This window comes from Stylophora pistillata, chromosome 12 (genome assembly GCF_964205215.1).
Source record: "Stylophora pistillata chromosome 12, jaStyPist1.2, whole genome shotgun sequence".
In the NCBI taxonomy this organism is placed as follows: Eukaryota; Metazoa; Cnidaria; class Anthozoa; order Scleractinia; family Pocilloporidae; genus Stylophora; species Stylophora pistillata.
In genome coordinates this window covers 18,615,569-18,637,661 of record NC_142530.1, presented here as the reverse complement: position 1 = coordinate 18,637,661, position 22,093 = coordinate 18,615,569, and the positions used below count along the sequence as shown (strand labels likewise).

Sequence of the window (22,093 nt, the reverse complement as noted above, 5' to 3'; positions counted from 1 at the left end):
GCTATTTGTCGCTATTGTTTTAAGGAATATGCGCACTGAACAAAACAAGGTACGTTGAGTGTCTTGTTGACAAGAGACAAAGTGTCCATTTTCTAACTTTGTTACATTCTTCTTTAATTGTGTCCCCTAATTGGTAATTAGAAGATATATAAGAAACCATCGAGTGAAGTCGTCCCCGCATCGCACATCTCCCTTTCAACAACCCCGTATCCCACACCCCGAATCCTGTTACCCGAATCCCAAAACCCGAAGCGTCCGATTTTAGGCTCGTCTTTCCGAATTTGCCTCTTTTTCAACATATTTCAGGTGGCACATCGTGCGAGATCAGGCTACCTGTGCCACAGGCTGTTACAAAAGCTTTTCCGCCGAATCACTCTCGACCTTTAGCTTCATTTGAAATTTAGGGAGACTAGGCTTGCAGGCGACCGTCATTCCTTATTGTATTTCTCACGCTCACCTATGATTAGCCAAATGTTGCAAAATTCAACAACTTGCATATTTGTATTCAACAACTAATATTTATGCTCAACCAAATATATTTTTAATCCGCAGTTTACAGTTATATTCAACATTTTATATTTATGTTCAACGACACACATTTTCTTTTCATATTCAACCCAAATCATTTTCATTCAACAACAATATTTATTCAACTTCAATAACTATACTTATTTTACTCAACAAAATTAATTGTTCAACTTCAGTCCAAACTTTTTACCCAACAAAAATGATTATTCAACTTCTACCATGCATAGTTATTTAATGACATACCTTCTATTGTGACTAAGTGTTTGAAAGTTCCCGGACATTCAAAATATCGTCATTCAACAAAATTCCCCGCCCCTACCCCAGAACTACACCCAAACATGAAACCCATCCCTTCCAATACGAAGATTATGGACTGGAACCCGATCAATTAATTTGCGCCAAAAATCAATATAGCAGCCATAACACTGGACAAAGATTCATTTTTCAATTGCTTTGAGGATGTTATAAGCTTGTTAAATGTTTGTGAAGAGGGAGAAAGCAGTATTTCCCGACCATTCTATTCGGGCATTGCTGTTAATATATTATTTTATTTCAGATGTCTGCCAAAGGGAAAATAATCCAATCAATGGTCATGTATGAGGACATTTCAAAACGTAAACTGACTTTGGATCAGTTGAGAAAAGGATTGATTACCCTTGGTGTTCTTGATGAGATGTCAAAGCACCCACATTTGTTTGAGAGTGTGTTCACCTTTAAACCTTTTGAGCTGACACCAGCGATAGTTTGAGAGTATCTCAAATATCCAGATGAATTATGTACCAGATATACTGCTAAGTGAGTACAGTTTGGAGTATTCCTTAACCCCAGTTCTGTCAATTCTCGGCACCAACTGTGGAAGAAAACCCTTAAATTTCCAGCAACCTCAGTCAACTCTCCTTTGCACTCGTTTACAATCAAACACGTTTTCGACAAATTTTGCCGCTGATTCTAAGCAATTGATCACCCTCACTATAAATGGTCGGGAAATACTGTCTCCTCTCTCTTCACAAACATTTAACAAGCTCATAACATCCTCAAAACAATTGAAGAATGAATCTTCGTCCAGTGTTATGGCTGCTATATTGATTTTTGGCGCAAATTGAATGATCGGGTTCCAGTCCATAATCTTCGTATTGGAAGGGATGGGTTTCATGTTTGGGTGTAGTTCTGGGGTAGGGGCGGGGAATTTTGTTGAATGACGATATTTTGAATGTCCGGGAACTTTCAAACACTTAGTCACAATAGAAGGTATGTCATTAAATAACTATGCATGGTAGAAGTTTAATAATCATTTTTGTTGGGTAAAAAGTTTGGACTGAAGTTGAACAATTAATTTTGTTGAGTATAATAAATATAGCTATTGAAGTTGAATAAATATTGTTGTTGAATGAAAATAATTAGGGTTGAATATGAAAAGAAAATGTGTGTCGTTGAACATAAATATAAAATGTTGAATGTAACTGTAAACTGTTGAATAAAAATATATTTGGTTGAGCATAAATATTAGTTGTTGAATATAAATATGCAAGTTGTTGAATTTTGCAACATTTGGCTAACCATACTCACCAGGTACATACGACTCACCTTTGATAAGGGGTATGTAGATTTTAACTCGTGACGTTATGGTGACAAAAAGGCGGTGCAGGCCGCCACTTTGAATATGGGCGTGAGAAATCTGGGGTCTACCCTTCTAAGGCTGATCCCAGGTCCTTATCGGACAATATAATGAGCGGCCATATTGTCTTTTAAACCTGTTATACGAAACAAATATATAATTACGTTGATAGTTCTTTCGTGGAAATGGATGAAGCAAGGAAAGGTTACCAACAAAGGATACACCAAGATCTCTTAACAGATGCTATCACTGGACAAAACAGGATCAAATTGTATCAGCAACATTTTCAGGTACATTGTTTTCTGCCGGTAGATATCGAATTCATGAACAAATTGTGTTTTACGCTTGTCTCAAAATTATAAATGAAGGCTTATCTTTCAAGTGTTCCTTCCTCTGCTATTTTCCGTTTATCGTGTGTCTTTCGCTCGGAAATTCGCCGCCGGCAAAGCTGGATGCGTCGGCGTTTTTCTTTATATATGATTATTTATATTATTACAGTATATATGATAATCAAAGTTGGCGAGCACGGAAAATTGTTGTGACGCACATAATCAACCAAGCTCTTCGACATCATGAAGAAGGAATCGATTTTCGTATTATAAATGTTTTTTTTTTCGTGAGGGAAGGTGTTTCAATTAGCCATTCTTAGTGTAGAGTATTGGTAACATTCTTTTACTATCTTGAAATATTCGGATTTGTAAGATATAAGGTGTACATTTATTTAGTAGTTGTCAGTTTTCATTGTGAAGACACACCAAGTTGCACTAGTTCACTGTGGTGCACCAAGAGCCCTCAAAATTGATTGATGCTGCTAGCATCAATTACCAGATGAGGGGGGGATTGTGAAGAAATAAAGCAGGTTATACTTGCATTTCTCTTTTCTGAGCAAGAATTTCCTCTGTAGGAAAATGTTCAAAGGGAGCACAAGGGCAACAAGTGGTATATTTTATTCAGAGGGATATTTACTATAAATTTGTAAAGCAGCAGTTTGCTATCTCAAAAGCAATAGCTTCAATCAGAAACCTTAAATACTTGAGAAATTCTGGTTCAGAATGTGATAGAGAGATTGTTTATGCGACTCTCTCCCTCGATGCAAGACTTAAGAACTCTGCATGTCAGGTTTGTAGCTCAGAAAAGCACTGGTAACAGCCAGGCCACTGTTTTCATTTGTGCTTGACTTAGTTTGGTTGCGGCATGAGTCAGTTTCTAACAAGGTCACTGGGATGTAAATTCCCTTAATTTTTGGCTTGTCTGTCTTCTGACGAACTCATTTTGTTGCAGAAGAAAGATGGATTGCCTGTACATTTGAAAGGAAAATATGGAATTCCATTCACAAGGTAAATTGTCTACATTTAATACAGTGGTTTCAGCATTTTTTATCCACATGATAGAAGTAGAAATTAACTCTTCCACTCCTATGGCTGAAATATCCATTCCCTGTTCTCTCTGCTATTCATTTCTGATAATTTGAGCCTGGAAGAGTTGCTACTGAATCAGGCAGATAATTCCTTTCCTCTCCTCACCTTTGTACTTGAAAATGTATAGATATGTGAAGGAGAAATTAGATTTTGTTACCTCTGGGAGTGAAAGGGTTTTCCTCGTAAGATAGTTGTTCACAGGCTTGTTATTTTCCCTTCAAAGGAATGCCTATGCAAAATTTCCTACTTGTCACAGGCCAACAAAAAATTATGGAATATTCTCATAACAGTATGTTTAGATGGGAAGGAAGAGGGTAGACGTGGTGTAATATGTTGCTTTTTTTTTTTTTGCAGCTGTTTTTGTCCTTTCTCTGGGGTTTATTCTCCAGGTTTTGGTATTTTGATTCTTATTTGCTCAAAAAGATGCATACAAAATCACATAATGAAATTGATTCAAGGGATAACGAACTACTGAATGGATGTGTTTTGATGAGATTGAGTTGTCTCTCAGTCTACAAAGGCTATCAGGCTATATGCACAAAGGACTTGTAGTTAAGCCTTTCACTCCCAAAATCTCAATAGTAATTCTCCTAACTCTCTGCCATACAATTCTTATAATGTTGGTGTGGAGACTTTGGTATTGGATCAACTGGTGATCCCCTATATTATATTTCTCTTTATTCTCATGACTTGTCTGCTTGATACATATATCTTATTAACCAAGCGCGAGGGCCGTACTGGGAGAATATTGGCCCGAGGTCTTGACAGTATGGACCGAACACTGCGAGGGCTGTACAAAAAAGACCAAGGGCCGATATTCTTCCAGTACGGTCCCGAGCAAGCTTGGTTAATAAGACTATTCGTCCTATTCGCTCCGACGAAGGGCTAATGCTCAATTTACCATTTCAACTTTGTTGATATATTCAAATTATTTGGTTAATAAGAGATTTATTATACGACTGAAGTTCAAAGGGACACAAGTGTGGTATCATTCGGTCCAATACTGAGAGAATATTGACCAGCAATAGAGCATTTTGATTGGTTGATTTTAGTTATTGGTCCTCTGACTGCCTGAGTGGTGTAATGAAGTATTGATAATGTAGGGAGATATTCTGTCTTGGTCACTCATTGGAGTTAAAGGGTTCGCTAAGAAAGTAACAATGTTTTCCCTGCAGGTTTATGGTTTATGGATGTGCTGTTGGATTCTTTGTGACTTTGGGAGTCATTGGAATGATGGCTACAAACAAAATGCCTAAAAAACAGCGCTGATCATGAGTAATATTCATGTATTGAAAGGAGTCTTTCAGCTTATGGGGAGTCAGTTCTTGATGAGATGTTGAAAATGTTTTGAATGTTAAAATTTGTGAAAATATCTGTGTGCATTAAATAGTTACTGCTTGAGATGTTAGCAAGGCTTCTTAACTGTGGCAATTGTAATAAACTGGTCATTTTACATTTGTGTCTCTGTCTTTGTGTTCTTCTCTAGTATTGAATCATAACAATCAGCTTAAAGAGGGTGGCACATTATTCTCGTGGTTGGCAGCCTGCCTGGAAATAGTGCAATGGTATCAATTAGTATTTCACACACACACAGACTATGGGTTTTTCATAAACACCCATAGGCAGACACTTGTGGTCAGAAATTAAAATTCAACCGGACAGCTTCTCATTTTCATGAGCATTCTTTAAGTGAGATTCCACTGCTGTGGATCAATTTATCCCTTCAGTGATGCATAATTTCAAGTTTATCCCCCATGGAAATTTTTTTTATATTTCATTTTTCTGCTCTCTACACTGACAATTAAATAGGTTACTACACAACAGTGGTTTATTGTTACACAGTAACAATTTTCACACCATGTGAAAAAATTTAATTTGACCAAACTGGAATAGCTACTATACAACAGTGCATAAGCAAAATTTTACAAAATGGTAAACCAAAACAAAATTAAAATTGATTTTTAACAAAGAACCAAGTTTTTTTGGAAAAATCTATTTTTCAGGATTAACCTATTGACATCCAGTGTGCCCGTAAGCGCCCATGTGGACCCACACCCTTTCTACGCGTTGTGACGTCATCACTTTTAACCCTGGAGCACGACTTTGAGCACGTACTTGAACAGGTTGAAAATATCTTACAAACAATCCCAGAATGAGCGCAATCGAGTGAAGGAGATTGGAGAAATAGCCAAAAAACCATGTAAACTTTGATCTGAAAATTTTGACGAAAATCTTGTTCCATTACCCACCTACCTTTCTGAGCATGTGGTTTGAAAATAATGAGTAGTTTCCTAAAAAACCTCTACATCAAAATGAAGCCTACTAAATTTCCAGCAAGTGAGGAAAAACTTCAGGCAAGGAAAGGGGAAAAAAAGGGCAGGAGAAAGAGAGAAAAGTAAAAGTCGTAAGTGTGGCATTACTTTTCAACCCAGAAACTATCTCAAAATTTTGCTTTCTGTGTGTGCCCGTGATTTTCAGGCTGCCATTTTGCCTTTGGATTGAAAGGCCGTCGAGTGTACAAGCTGTCAATGGGTTTGTGGTAAGTTTGAACTTTTAAAACCACAACAGTGACCCAAAATCTGCCCAACTAGCTTCAAAACACAGTTTTTCACAAAAGCTGCGGCTATTAATGGGTTAACCAATACTAGTACTCATAGAAATGTTCAATAAATTCCAGATGCTGATGTAAAGCATGCCTTTTTAAAATTATACAAATGGTTTTATTCATTTAATTGTGACTATAATCTCTAAATGAAGGTTTATGAAGGTAATTACAGTTATAATTATAACATGGCTAGTAAGTTTGTCTAATCAAATTCAATTGCGCAAGCGTGCTTCATATTCCTATTGTGCATGCTCATGACGTCAACAAACAAATCTCTCAAGAAAAAAATTTTTTCACGCAAGTGACTTCAGCATTTTTCATTAAAAAACGAGAAAAACTTCTGCAAAAAAGTTACATTAGATATGGCAATAAGCAAACAAGCCGATGAAGAGCTGCTACTTTTTCTTTGGGAATGAACTTTTTAACTCCCGAGAAAGAACCCAGAGAAAGGGAAAACAGAACAATCAACGGTTTTATCTCGTTTCACAACTCTAACTTCATTTCCATGCTTGAATTCACCTGTCAGTTGTTGACCAATCAGAGACAAGATCATTGAAGCATAGCGAAATACTTTTCGAAACAAAATAAACAATGCCTTGAAGCGTAGGAGGAAATTTCTGCCCTTTATACATAAACTACAGCGTTGAAAATGTTATAAAACAATTGGTTCATACGTCAGCTGTGTGTTCATTGAGATATGAAGCACTTGGAAAGTTTGGAGAGCACTCAAGAAGCTAGAGTTGCTCTCAGCTATGCCTCGAGCAACTCTTATGCATATTTTGTGCTCTCCAAACTTCCCAAGTGCTTCATATCTCGATGAACGCATGCTGACGTATGAACTAATTGTTAAATCATTACATGTGTGGCAGTGAATTCCTGCCAAAATTCAACTGTTATTTTCAACATTTAAGATTTCTGTTGAACATGATGTTTACCATTTAAAAATGAAGTTTTGAGAAGAAACCCCTTCTTTGTTCTCAAATTCAAACCTTAATGCAATGAATCCTGAAAAACATTACTACCCAGAATCTTTTGTTGGCGTGTTAGAACTTGGATTCATTGCAATAACAATATAATCACCTAGTAATTTTCACATCTAGATTTGAAAATGAGGGTTGTAAAGATCACCAGAGAATATTGGACTTGGAATCTACCAACTTTTTGCACCAACTTATTCCAACCAAGTTTCAGCTTAAAATAACATTGTAGGAGTCATCTGTCAAAATGGAATTGGCAAAGTTACTTTATTGCCAACATTAAAATGCAAAAACTGAAGACATTAGGGTCTAAACAAGAAAAGAGGAAAGCTGCCTAAAAATTCTGTAAGATGCAATTCCTGAATCACAACACTTCCCTTGTATTTTAGTAAAAGAAAACAATACTTACAATAAAGAATAGCAGCTGAGAAAGAGTGTTTGTCCCTCTTGTACCCAGTCTCTAAGCAGTTGCTAAGTATGTTTGGCCCTACTAATTTGAGCTAACTTTACATCAGCAGAGTGCAGAACAACTAATAATTTAATATACAACAAGGTAAATGTTATACCTATCAATTAGAATGCCAGAAAAAAATTGGAATGCTATTCCTAATAGTGCCATAACCCCAATCCCTAAATAAAAACAATCAACAACATTCACATGCACACCTTTTGAAACCGTAAAATAGACGCTGTTGATGTGTTGCACATTAGTGAGATTCCTTATTCAGAACTTGCTGTACTTGATGGCTTCAATAAGTAATAAAAAGCAAGGTGCATGGCTTAGCAATACTGAGAAATATTTAACAATTATTCCATGAGTGCACATAAGACATGAGATGGTAGATAACCAAGGAGATGCATAGTGCCAAGTTGGCTATGACAAATCATATCCAATAAGCACACATGGATTAATTGTCATTAAATCCTAAACATTTGCATATTGTTTCTGGTAAATATGCATTTTCATGTTAGGTGACTCAGATTATGAGCTGATGACCAGAGTTGAGTGTGCCAATCAGAAAATTAGAAATGCATCATCCAAAGTTTAAAATACCCATTAAAATGGTTTGGTTCGAGACTGACTCCCCCCACCTTGAAAAGTTAATGTAACAAAGAGAGTACAGAATACGGCCATCAAGAATTCAGAAATCTCTGAAAATAAAGCAACATTTAACCTATAGTAGCTTGCTTCTGACTTGTGGAATACCTGTCAAAAGTAAAACCTCACAATCTTAATAGAATAAAATTTTAACTTAAAGTATAGTTTAGAAGTTACCAAAAAAAATGATAACCTTGACTAGTACTTGATTGGAGGCAAACAATTGTTCGTGACAGTTTGGAAAACAAGTGAACAAGAAAAAAAAATTAAAAAACATTTACCCTAAAATTCAAACATGCCTCTTTCCTGATTTTAGTTAAAACAGCAATGCGTCCCTCGTTAGTTACTATAATATCTCGTACTTCACATATTCCATCAATTTGGATTTGTGCACTGCGAACAAACTCACCATCTTTAGCGTATATTTCTACATGCAAGAGATTTTTCTCGCTTTCACAACCAGCGATGACGACATGTTCACCTCCTGGGTGAAACGTAATGCGTGAGTAAATACAGTCATTACTCTGCAGTTGAAACTTGTTTAGGTAGTCGCCTTCATCACTAAATATGCGAACACAGGAAGCGGTCAAATCTAGAACATCGCCATCATTGCAAACAGTAATATACAACGAGTTGTGCATATCTTCTCCAAAACTGTGAACAAAATTTCCATCTGTGTCATATACCACCACGCGGCGGCTGGTGGCCAGGACAAGCTGACCAAGCGGCACTACGATCTTCAATTGCTCACTATGTACCACTACTTTGCCTGCACTAACTGACAGTCCTTGGTTCAGCGGCTTAACTAAGTTTATAAAGCACCCACAAAGATTTCTCAGTCCCAGGCTTCTCCAGTTGGCCCAGTTTGAAAATGTTGTCGCTCATGTCTAAGGCCACATCACATATGCGTAGCTTTGCGTTCACAGTAACTGTGTCATCGAAAGGGAGAATGATATGTTTCACAAACTTACCGCTACTTTCAAACATCTTTAAGTTTTCACCGTCAGCTACAAAGAATTCTCCGCTGGAGTTTGTAGCAATACCTGTCGGCTCCTTCAACTTGTGCCACTCTTCACCCTCCTGACCAAATGACCATGGAGTAACACAACAGTGCTCCATGCCTTGTTCAACTAATACTTTAGTTACTCTTGTGTCAGACAATGGATCGATTTTGTTTTCTCCAATATCAACAGGAGGCCAGATCCATAAGTGTGTGTCTTCACCAACAGTTCGCGTGACATCGTAGATGACACGATTTACGTGACAGACTTCGACAACATTCTTCCTTCTCTCTTTTCTACTGAGGAAACCTCTTACTACCTGGATGCCTGTCTTCAACTGAACATTGAAAATGTTCTGTACCGCTGGCAGAGAATTTAGTTCTTTGATACAAACTCTGCATGGTGCTAATGCGTTCGACGGACTGTCTTTAAAATAATCGCCATAACTCGATACTGCATCGCTAGAATGCGATCAGAAATGGTTAAAGCCTCGTTAGCAAAGGCCCTTGTTGCGTCGATTCTCGCCTTTTCAAATCTCGTCTTTGCCTCAGAAAGCTTCTGTGCAGCTGATTCATCCAGTTCTGCAAGATCCAAGTTTTTCATTCTCTCAACGACAGAACTTGCATCAGCAGTAACCGCCGATGTCTCGTCAGGCTCGCGTATGGACCTTGCTTCTTCAAAAACTTCATATAACAACTCAATTCCTTCCTCAAAGAAGCTGATACTTGCGAGTAAATCTTTCCTTGCTAAGCCATCCAACTTCGACTCGACATCGTCGATTTCGCGCACGATTAAGCCACGAATTTTTTTATCTGTAACATCGCCATCTTTGAGCTTCTCCGCCACTTTATCTCTGCCTTTGTTCACCAGTAAGCCGATGGTTGATTTAAACACGGCTGTTACTATCGAGGACATATCGGAGCAGAAAGCTACGAGACAGAGAGCTGATTTGTGGTAAAACAGTCGCTCTGTGTGAGCTGGAATGTTCTTTGATAAGGAGTGGCCAGACAATTTATCAGATAAGCTTTCTAGCTCGGATGACAGATGAAGTTTAATACGATGGACTGGACTCATGTTGATGATCCTTGCAGTAAAGTTCTCGCCCTAGGCTAGTTTGGTAAAAAAAAAAAAAAAAAAAAAAAAAAAAAAAAAAAAAAGGTAAGAAAGCGCTCATCAACTACAACGATTCCCAAGAGTTGAACTAAACAGTAATTGGGCAGCCTTGAATTCCGACGGAGATAGTTATCTAACCAGTTACGAATTATGTGATAAAGGTAGCTTGAAATTAGAGGGTAAATAAAATATGTATTTATGCTTTAGTTTATGAGGCAGAAATAGCATTTGGAAATAGGTAGTATGAAAGGCGGATAGTCTACAGCGAACTGCTATCTGTTCTTATTCAACTTGTTGCACTCACTCTGTCCTCATCGATGTAGTTCAGTCCATGATCCATAAAGTTTTTCTTAGGTAGTGTGAAAGGCGGATAGTCTACAGCGAACTGCTATCTGTTCTTATTCAACTTGTTGCATTCACTCAGTCCTCATCGATGTAGTTCAGTCCATGATCCATAAAGTTTTTCCTCGCACAAACAGTTATGATTGACATGTAAGCGCTGTGTCTCTGCTTGCATCAAATGAACAGGAAATATAGAGTATAACGATAAACCAGTTGACCTCCAAGACCACGAAGACGCTGACATTTTCTTATCACAGTCCTGTACGTTCTCGTTTAGTCCTTAGGAGATGGAATGTATGATCGAAACGACATAGATCCGCATCTAGCCACCGATCTGGGTTAACTTTTTTTTTTATTTTCTTATCTTTTGTCTGGCTGTGATATAATTCAAAATATTCGTATCTAGTTTCATCCTGTGTATACAAATCGACCCAGGATCAAGTGTGTTGATAGTAACCACGACATCCCGGTAATTCCTTCACCAATTTGTGAGGCGAATAACATCAATTATTAAAAACTGGATCATTGGATAATGCAATTCAAGACTATTGATTGGCTTAGCCATTATGGTATATGAGCCAATATACCATAATCTAATATCTGTACATTGTAACATTCGGTTTCTTCCTTCAAAATAAAGTTGAGAAGATTTGTCTAGTACCTTAGGGGCGATTTTTAAATAACACAATTATTCCACCCTCGCTTGTTGGATATGAGAGGATTATAGCCAACTTGGCGCTACGCGCCTCGTTGGCTATCTATCATCTCATATCCAACGTGCACTCGTGGAATAATTGTTAATTATTCTGACATATAATACTCTATTGCCTACAATTATGACATTAGGCTCTATTATCCAGGAGAGTCATGGGAAACCGTCGTAGCTTGGTGATCAAATGTTTCCTTAATATTCATTGAGTGTAAAATTGCTAATTGTGATAATTCTTTTCATTATTATTTAGGATTAATGCGATTTTTCCTTCAGAATAAACAAGAATACTGCTGATCATGATGTTCCCTCGCCGTAAATATTGAATAACAAATCCATATTGATCCGTAATCGCAGTCTCCTTCGCAGCCGTCTTTCAGGGAAGCGTTGCGTGACATTCCGAAAGACGGCTGCGAAGGAGACTGGTGTAATCGCTGAAGCGAAACTTAATGCATTTCTTCTGCCTTTCATTTCGAGTCTTTGACAAGGAAGTCGACACTCTGAAGAAGTCTGAAGAAGGTGAGTTCCTCGTATCCTCTGAATACTTCGGGAGTCACTTCAACTCAAACTCCAAACCTTGAGGAGACTCTAAGTCGGTGTTTCAAGCCATCGTTGCAAAGTTGAAGTGCACTATTTAGATGTAACAGTGAGACTGATTTATACCATGAAAGCAAAAGCTCGATCTCGACCGAGTCATATTTGTTTACAAGCCGCATTGCAACATCGTCCTCTTCGTCTAAATGTATTGCTTTCTTGAAGTGTTAAGCTTGGGCTACGAAATTTTGTGACCGCGAAGTCAATAACGATTCAATTAGTGAGAAATTCTTACTTATTTCGCCTTCAACAACAAATCTAGCTTTTCTTTGACTGTAGCTTTTGACTCGAAGCATTTCTTGGTCATTTCAGTCTTAAAATTCTTTATTAGAAGTTTTTCGCAGCAGACAGGAACTTTGTCTTTAAGAGCGACTTTCTGTAACTACCACGGTAGGTGTGCAAGATGGAAAAATCGAAATCTCCCAAACTTTGTCACATTAAGGCCCATGTGAGACTATTTTAGACGAAGATATTATGGCCGCTGAAGAGTAAATCGCGCACGAAAATGTTTGCGCAGTTGTGTTAGAGAAGGTGGGACGAAGGCACCCAATTTTTTGGCGACACTTTCAACTTATGTGACACGCACAAGTCAGGTAAAATGCGACAGCTAAGTGTTTCCATGCTGCATTCCATTTTGACATTGAGGTGATGAACATCAAAGGACGACACAAAGCTCTTTACTTGTCCCTACTTGGAGAACGTCAGGTAGCATGCAGTTGTAGTAACAGTTAGGGTCTATACCAACTAATTAAATGATAATTCCAACATCAACATTCTTTGATTTTGCGTTTGGAAGCAAAAAACTTATAATTTGCTTGGAAATAGGGCCAAAGTCCCTTAGCTAAACTAGATTGCGTGACATTGTCTTTGACTAGACCCAGGTAAGGGGGTGGAGGGGGAGGGGGGGGGTTGGGCTTGGGTTTGGGCTTGGGCTTGGGCTTGGGTCCAAAGCAGACAAAGACATTCCCAGGTAAATCCCATAATCGCTTTAAAAAAGGTGTGTAGGTATCTCAGACGGTCGATAAGCCAAAACCCGTGAGAAGGAAAAGGACCGAGACCTTAGCGCTATGTTTTCTTGTCCGCACGAGGGTTGCGTTAAGATGAATCAGCGTCACTATGTTAATTCCCAACAGGAGATCGGCTCCTGTCCCAAGATTGATTTTGTTTGTTTTTCTTTTTTCGAAAACCCTACTCAGTTTTTTTTTTTTGGTGTTTACGGGATTTACTAGGGAATTTTTTTGTCTGCTTAAGACCCAAGCCCAAGACCAAGCCCAACCCCCCCCCCCCTCCACCCACCTACCGGGTTTAATCAAAGAGGACGTCACGCAATCTAGTTTAGCTGAGCGATTTTGGTCGTTTTTCAACAATATATGTATATGAGGTAAGTAAATGTTTGTCCTATTCTTCCATCATTGCTTGTACGATTTCTTTCGAAAAATAATAAGAAGAGAACTTTATTTAACGAGGGTAAAACATATTGATTACTTGTCACCTAGTATAGTTTTCCTAATGACCCTCCTACAATTAAAAGTAATAAAACGTAACGATCAAATTAATTAACTATCAGAATAATCTACCAACTAAATTTATATAATGAACGACTAATATGACGATATTAATTTATTAACTTCGAATAAAACTAGAAGGTTTTACAAATCTTAAAATGATCAATAAAAGAATTCTTATTTCGGTAGAGTTTAAATAAGTAATTTTAAAAATTTGTATGGGAGCAGCAGACAGCAGATTAAATACTTCGAGAATTCGATCTTTTTCCCGTAGTTAAAAACTAAACAAACGATTATGTCTTCGTAGTGGCAATTATCTGAAAGAAAAAGCATTTTTATTGCGCGAAATTGAGGTGTAAACCTCTTGACAATACTTCCCGTACCTCTTGACAACACTCCCGTACCTTCCCTGTACCAACTTTTAGACGAAATACGAACATTTTGATGAATACTTTTCATATTTAGATAATTGGTACAAGCCAGGCTTCAAAGTAAACAAATGCGCAGGTACGGGAAGGGTTGTCAAGAGGTTTACAGCTCAATTTCACGCAATAAAAATACTTTTCCTTTCAGATAATTGCCACTACGAAGTCGTAATCGTTTGTTTAGTTTTTCAACTAGTGGAAAAGGATCGAATTCTCGAAGTATTTTTAAAAACTGCTGTCCAAGTTCACTCTTGTACTGCTTGTATTCGTCATTGCAACCGCAAGTTCAAAAGTTGTAAATTTCATGCAAGTACCGTTGATATTTTCAGTTCTCAAACCTTGGTGTTTGAATTGTCCCCAAATTTTATTTCATAAATTAAAAGAAAAAGGATTGCTCTTTCACTGGAATAGCATTTGCACAACGAAAGCCATGTACCAGGAAGGGTTTTTTTGCCGTTGAAAAATGGCAAAATTGATAGTCGCGATGAAACTGTTTTGGAGGGTGATTTTGAAAAAAATAAAAATTCAGATTGGAATCTTTTGAAATTACAACAACGTTTTCGTACAAAGGAAGGGTCATAAAATCATCTTATACCGCAATAGTCATGGTATTTGATTTCGTTTCTTTTCACCACGCGAGGATGCGAAGCACATTTTTCGGAGGTTTAAGGGCCTTTCGGTGGTGAAAATTAAAAAAAAATTATTTTTTTGGAAAATATCAATCACAAGAAACTGAATCTTGCATTTTCTAAAATAGTTTCACAAGGGCTTTAGTGCGACAAAGTTTGGGAGATTTCGATTTTTCCATCTTGCACACCTATATCCGTGGTATTGACAGAAAGTCGCTCTTAGGAGAGCACAGTTTTAGAATAGCGTACTAACTGAGACATCGTGCTTCTGCTGAGATCAATAGTTTCATTCTCTCTCACAGGGAAGAGTTTGTTAGGTCGTAATTCATTAAGCTTCCAAAGCGGAATTGACCTTAAATATTTCCAAGAAGAGAGACAAGATTTAAAGTGAGAACAACATTTGAGTCTTTTCCTTTCCCACCCCCCTAGCTGAAAACATTTTACGAATTCTGGTATCTCGATTCGTGGGGACCCTAACAATGATGACATTTTCCTCCCTTTAAATAACAGTTTTACTAAGATTTTAAAAAAGCTGTGGGGTTTCTACAGCAGAGGTATTTCTAGTTCAAAATTCCCTCTGCAATAAGAAAAGAAAGGTATCTCCTCTATATTCTCAACTCATTAACCGTTACTCAATGTCATAGCTGCGTCCTACCCACAGGGACAAGAATTCGTAAAAATTAGGAGGAGCACTGAAAGGGAAGTATTGTACTTTTATTCTTCGTGAATTTATTTAATGATTTATTCATTCATTCTTTTTTTTTTCCAGCCTGGAACCTTTGAACAGAGGGAAAGAAACTGCAACGAAACAGTTCCTGAATCTAATTGTTGATTTGTAATACCAGCACTCTCTTTAGTTCAAGGTGAGAATTATTTTTTTTCTTGTCGATGTAGGCGTTACTTTAGCGAGCTAGTACTCAGTATTTTCTTGGTGAAAATTATAGCTGCCATCTTTTTACAGCAGTGAAAGAAATTTGTACCAGGGGGTGGGTGACAGTCAAAAGGAAGGTGAGGGGATGGGGTAGGGCAACAGAAATTATTATCCTATCTTTGATCGCTCGCCTCACCGTCCTTTCTCACTCTGTATCAAACCTGGCCAGTCGAAGAAACGACGACTTACTTTGACGAGATGCAAGGATTCGGGTAGAAGGAGGTAGACTTTGAGCGCAGTAAAGATAATTATAACATAACCAAAGTAAAGCGCGCGCTCTGATTGGTCAATTTAGCGTTCCCCATTTGCCCATGGGTGTACGCTGCTGACGTGAGCAAATGCAAAGACTATTTTTCCGCGCGCGCTTGTTTTTTCTGGTCGCGTAAGATTTGTTAAATAAACGGGAACTCTTTAGCTACAATGTATCAATGTTATGTTATAAAACAAATGGTAAACACCACAGCGTACACTATTGAGTTATGGATGCACTTGGGAGGTTTGCTAAGCACTCAAGAAGCTAGAGTCGCTCTCGGCTGTCGCCTCGAGCGACTCTTACGCTTCTTTCGTGCTTAGCAACCTCCCGCGTGCATCCATAACTCAATAGTGTACGCTGTGGTGTTTACCATTTGTTAAAGAGAAAGTGACATATTTTGTTTTGTCACAAGCGTGGGACAAAGAATAATTCCGAGTTCTCAGGTGGAGTCGGACCTCAAACCTTCGGATTCCATCAGTGCGCTGAATCCAACGGTTTCAGAAATGTTTTTCACTTAGGTAGAATTGTCCAAGATCCACAGTGCTTGTATAAACTCCCTGAAATTACTTGTAAACAACAATGAATATCGTATAGCAGGAATGAAAGGGAGCCTTTCTCACCAACAGATTTCGAGGTCAAGATGCCCGAGAATGAAGAAATGAAACAACGTGTGACACCATGTCTTCTGTTTGGGCTCGTTTGCTTTTCTTTGGGAGGTATTTCCCTCACAGGGTATTTCGTGACTCCCCATTACGATCTCGGCTCTAGTTTTGGTCATGATGAGCCTCACTATCAGTTTAGCGACAAAGAGGCTGCCTTACCATTTGGCATAGTCGTAATGTCGCTTGGATTTTTAGTCATTTTTGCTGTCGCTGTTTGTAAGTGTTGATATCGGCAGGAACGGATCTTTTTTCTTCTCGCTCACTGGAGATAAACCCAGTAAACTGTTGTGAAAACGATTGTGTCATCAACTTGTGACTGAATTTTTTTGTTTGTAGCTGATTGGCCAGCAAAACTAACCCTAACCTAATATGCATTACAAAAGTAGTTTGTGCGTTTAGCTGCATTGGTGCAGGTACCTTTGAATTTATTTCATCTCATAGCAAAGACCAGATCAAAACAAAGTCAGGTTACGAGATAACAACTTTAGTTCTGTGCTTGTTAACCCGAAAATGTTCTAAATAAAACATACACAATCCAAATATCTCCTCTTTGATTCTGAAATATTGTTCAAGATATTATAGAACGAGCAGATGCAGATCAACCAGCCGGAGCAAAAAAAAAAGGTCTCGATTTTTGTTTTCGCTGGTAAGTCACCAAGGGAGTCTCGATTTCGTGCGGTAGACCCAGTTTCCTTGGCTACCGCACAGCAAGCCGTTCGTGCATATCAAACGCGTGCGTTAATAACGGCCAACGGAATGTCGATTGTCAACAACATATGTCTTCCCCATTCCTCAGCAGGGGTAAAGGGAATTTTCTGTGTTGGAGTCGTTAGTTCCAAGACGTGTTTCGTATGATAATGATGATATCGGCCTGGATGCTTTATTCGAACAACTTTTCACTCAGCATTAGTAACACGGCCTAGTCGGTCCAGTCCTCTCCGCCCCACTTGTACTTGTAGTCCTTAGTGTTCATTCCTAAAGAAAATATGAATAATAATAATAATGATAATGTCGACCTGGTCTGGTCCAGAATCTTCTCTCTTTGCTCTCACGTCTGCATCTAAGTCGTTTTACTCGAGTAAAACTGCTTGTAGTTGTGAATAACAATCTTGAGAGGTTTAGTCTTCTTCTTTTGTAGTTTTCCTGTATATCGATTATTGCATGATTCAATTGAATGCTCGCAATTATGCTTGAAATAAGCGCAAGCACGACACAGCTCAACACTCGTGTGTACGCCATGTTGGAAACGCACTTGATTAAAGAGACTGGCGCTGACATCTGACGTCAGCGTTTTCACAGCGTTTACGAAAATGTACATTTACGGCCGTCTACACGAAGACGCATAAACGGCGTTTTCAAATTATCCACTTTGAAGAGCGTTTTCGAATTTATGCGTTTACGGTGAGCGTTTTCATCGTCTTCGTGTGGACGGAAGGCCTAAACGCATAAAAAAGTTTGCGTTTACTAGCGTTTGCGTTTACAATCGTCTTCGTGTGGACGGGGCCTCAGTCAGATCTGAAGTACTGGCCGCGCATCAACGATAAGCTTGTTACAGTTTATACTCATCTTTCGAGTGAACTTAAATATATTTATTTAAAGTACAAACCTAATACCGTGAATCACTTCTATTGTTAACGTACTGATGAAAACAACAACCCTTGGGAACAGTAAAAGTTCTGGCTGATTGTTTAAATTCGATTAATTAATACAATCATCTTATGTAAACACAAGTTGGCGATTGAATCCATCCGTAAATTAATATTGCGTACAAAACAATTATACTTTTCTGACCAAAAAAACACTTGTGGAAGTCACTGCCACATACCTTTAATATCAATCAGTCAAAAAACTTGAGGTCTATAAAATGCCTTCTGTGATATATCGTTCCGAGGTAAAAAAAAACTTCAAAGGTTTGTTATTAGATGTAAGCAAGAGAAATCCTTGTAAACAAAGTCATCGCGTTTAAATGCAAATTTTTAATGAGTGATCCCGCATTCCTCTGGCGATTTTAGTATTTCCAAATTGTCATGGATGGCATCAACTTGTTCCGAAGTCTTCGTCTCCATAACTCTTCATCTTAACAAACCATGAAAAGCACTCGACAGCGATTTTGCTATGATCCACAAATCCGGCCCAAATATAGGCTCCGTGTAGCCTCTTGTTCAGTAACAGATGTTTGCCTTAAAATATTCTTCTATATAATTTTGTAGTGTAAAGCTCTATTTCATCTCTTACGGCCTCTAGACAAAGATATTTTCCGGTCTCCGTTCTTCGAACAAGTGAAAATAGATTGAACGAAGAGAAAGTATCATTTTTCAAAGCATAACAATGTGGGCTTCTTGATTGGTTGTTGCCTATCTGAACTTTGCCCAGTGCGTGCGAAATACTTGATAAAATGCAGGTTGTTTACGGGAAATTGACACGCAATGGGGTAAAGTCCAGGTTAGATAAAAGCGAATTTTATTGGCAGAAAACGTCTAAGCACGTGAGAGTTGTGTAGAAAATTAACCGACCGTACCATTCTGTCCCTTGGGAAATATTCTTCATTGAGGTAGATTTATGCCATAAAATGTACGTTGTTAACTGGAAAATGGCATTTCATCTAAGAGAGCCTAATCCATACTGGCGAATAAAAAGTAAACACGCAATTGTAACGGGAAAGTATCGTTTAAACAATAATTAATCCATGGAGAACTTTTATATATATATATATATATAACAACTTTATTTGAATAATAACATATAACATATTATTATTAAAAAAGGGTTATAGAAGGGAGGAACTTAATCCTCATTGTAAACTATACCCCAGATATAAAAATTTAATACTATGCAATATACATATACATACTGAAACATTTTACATACAGGCATATATCTATATAAATATAAAATCTAAATAAAGAAGACATATCTAAGATAACTATTTTGTTTAAGATTATAACTAAATAATGTATAATACATAGAATAATTTAATTTTTAGTCATAGACCTAGTTAAAAAATGTTGATTTAAGAGCTTTCTTAAAAGCATTAATTGAGTCAAGTTCAACTACTGATGATGGTAAACTGTTCCATGTGTCGATATGTCTGTGCCAAAAAGAGTACTTAAAGATGTCTGTACGGCTAAATGGTTTATATAGTTTAAACTGATGACTTTTTCTTGATTGCCTGTTACTGAAGGATATGTAATTATTAGTGTTTACAGAAGAGTGTCCTTTAATGAACTTAAAAAGCTGAACCAAACTAAGAAACTCTCTGCGCTGAGCTAGTGTCGCTAGTTTCAAGGATTTCAGTCGGTCTTCATACGGAGTGTCTTTATCAATGATCCATCTTGTAACGTTCCTTTGCACGCATTCAAGTTTTTCAATGAGATATGCTTGGTGAGGATTCCACGCTTGACAAGCGTACTCGAGTATTGGACGGATCATGGATCTATAACCAGTAAATAGAGCCCTAGAGTGAGATCCAAATGTCCGCTTGAGTAAGCCCAATAATCTGTTCGATCTTTTAGAAGCAAAGAAACAGATATGTAACGTGGCAGTCGACATAAAGTAAATGTAACTTGGTGGTCGTTTCAACCGCTGCTAAAAGAGCAACCATATGGCAAAAAAGAAAGATTATCAATCAAATATGATTTATGCAAATGTCTTGCGCAAGTTTTACCAGAGTCAGCAAAAGTAGCCCTTCCAAAACAAAACGCTATAGCGCTAAGTTCGTGTTAGGTCTTTAGCTGACGGTGTGCGCGTCTTAAGTGAAGTAGCGGTACACAAAACATGCACGTTTTAACTCGCTAATCGGTAGAAAAAGTTCCCTGACGACCTTTCAAATCCAGACAGATCATAACGATAAAATCCTCACGAAGGACATGAGCCATTACATTGAATAGACGATCTTACAACTCTTGTAGATGTCTTCTTATCTTGTTCCTTGAGCGAAATTCAAATTGAAATCGCTGATTAACTCATATATAGCAATGAAATATCCTGAAGTTGCTCCTATCAACATCTGAAGTAATATTTGATTTAAAATTTTTCTGATGTTCCACTCGGTCTTCTTCAGAAGGGAGAATAAGCATAGTTTCACAACGATCACAACTCCACCGCTTTCCCAATACGACTGACACATTTCCTTAATTCGCGGACCGCTCTCTCCGACTCACGCGTTGATTCGCTGAAATTTGAAGACCTGTCAAACCATAAATCAGCAAGAACGCTCTGATTGGTGCGGCATGGGAAAATACTACAATCTGATTGGTTTGTGATACACCAAATACTTGGGCCAATCACATTGCGTTGAGATACACCAAAAAAAAAGATGCGCCAATCAGATTGCTTAGAGATACACCAAATTGCGCTGATCAGATTACACTACACCACAATACACTAATCTATACGCTAACATATAGTTATTTTTTTTAAAAAAAAAATAACTCAATAAAAAAAAAATAACTCAACAATAACTCAACAACACGCTCTGGTGCTAAATTCCTGTTAGGCCTTTAGATGACGGTGTGTGCGTCGTAAGCGAAGAAGCGGTACACAAAACATACACGCTTTAACTTGCTAATGCTAGAAAAAGTTCTCTGGCGACCTTTCCCGACAGATCATAGCGATAAAGTCCTCATGAAGGACAAGAACCATTACATTGGATAGATGAACTCACAACTCTTGTAGATGTCATTCTTACCTCGTTCTTTAAAAGAAACTGAAAATGGAATCGCTGATTAAGTCATATATAGCAATGAAATATCCTAAACTTGCTCCCATCAACATGTCAAGCAATATTTGATTCAAAATTATTCTCATGTTCCACTCGGTCTCCTTCAGAACGAAGAATAACCATAGTCGTACATCGATCATAATCCACCGCTTTCCCAACGCGACTAATACGTTTCCTTAATTCGCGAACCGCTCTCCCCGACTCACGCGTTGATTCGCTAAAATTTGAAGACCTGTCAAACCCCAAATTAGCAAGTACGCTCTCACTGGTGCGACATTCAAAAATACCACAATCTAATTGGTTTGTGATACACCAAAAAATTGCGCCAATCACATTGCATTGAGATACACCAAAAAAAGATGCGCCAATCAGATTGCACTGATCAGATTACACGACACCAAAACACACTACTCTATACGATATCATACAATTTTTTTTTTAAAAATAACTCAATAATTCAGAAGAAACATAATGGTTCAGACGGTCAATTTTCCACGCAACTCTCACGTGCTTAAACTTTTTCTACCAATAAAATTCGCTCTTACCTACCTTGGACTTTACCCCATTGCGTGTCAACTCCTTGTAAACAACCTGCATTTTATCACGTATTTCGCACGCACAGGGCAAAGTCCAGATAGGCAACAACCAATTAAGAGGCTCTCATTGTTATGCTTTGAAAATCGATACTTTTTTCTTCGTTTAGTCCATTTTCACCACAGGTAACCCAGGCTCACTGTTTGTGTCACGGTACACATGGTTAAATAGAGAGAACATATGGGGAGAAGTGTAGGTCTGGAAATTCGCTTGAAAATGGAAATAAAAATCAATTAAACTTACTATGTGGCGATTTGTTGTTGTCCTTAATATGTACCCGAAGTTTCGGGAAAAATACTCTTCACCTTTCCTTCCTAATAGAGAGACAAGGTAAGAGGCTGATGGCAGCGTCGGGTACCGATCGACCCTCAAT

General features: G+C 37.9%; 2 protein-coding genes and 1 non-coding gene across 6 annotated transcripts in view; 2 read left to right on the top strand and 1 right to left on the bottom strand.

Moving 5' to 3' along the window:
* The first annotated feature begins 2,235 nt into the window (after positions 1 to 2,235).
* LOC111328263 (uncharacterized) lies at positions 2,236 to 5,014 on the top strand. The gene is made up of 3 exons (XM_022932657.2): positions 2,236 to 2,433; positions 3,425 to 3,480; positions 4,737 to 5,014. The coding sequence occupies exons 1-3, from the start codon at positions 2,329 to 2,331 to the stop codon at positions 4,828 to 4,830; spliced, it is 255 nt and encodes an 84-aa protein (XP_022788392.1). The 5' UTR covers positions 2,236 to 2,328; the 3' UTR covers positions 4,831 to 5,014.
* Positions 5,015 to 6,258: 1,244 nt separating this feature from the next.
* On the bottom strand, positions 6,259 to 11,178 carry LOC111328245 (uncharacterized). Its single transcript, XR_015993763.1, has one exon. It is a non-coding gene; the product is annotated as an uncharacterized LOC111328245 (transcript).
* Positions 11,179 to 11,782: 604 nt separating this feature from the next.
* Positions 11,783 to 22,093, top strand: part of LOC111328267 (uncharacterized) — a 47,586-nt gene continuing 37,275 nt past the window's right edge. Inside the window, exons 1-3 of one of the 4 annotated variants that reach the window (XR_002694605.2) lie at positions 11,792 to 11,926; positions 15,330 to 15,423; positions 16,371 to 16,946. Coding sequence is in view for 1 of the 4 variants with exons in the window: in XM_088740351.1 (XP_088596477.1) it covers positions 12,650 to 12,706 (57 nt within the window). In the remaining 3 variants the exon portion in view is untranslated. Of the gene's footprint in view, positions 11,927 to 12,583; positions 12,707 to 15,221; positions 15,424 to 16,370; positions 16,947 to 22,093 lie in introns of those variants that run through there. The other 3 variants (XR_015993759.1, XR_015993761.1, XM_088740351.1) reach the window with 3 other exon arrangements.

Excerpts from the sequence above, each read along its gene's own strand:
- LOC111328263 (XM_022932657.2), top strand. The coding sequence starts at position 2,329 with ATGGATGAAGCAAGGAAAGGTTACCAACAAAGGATACACCAAGATCTC. Across the intron at positions 2,434-3,424 it reads TGTATCAGCAACATTTTCAG|AAGAAAGATGGATTGCCTGT; the intron begins GTACATTGTTTT and ends ATTTTGTTGCAG. Across the intron at positions 3,481-4,736 it reads TATGGAATTCCATTCACAAG|GTTTATGGTTTATGGATGTG; the intron begins GTAAATTGTCTA and ends TTTTCCCTGCAG.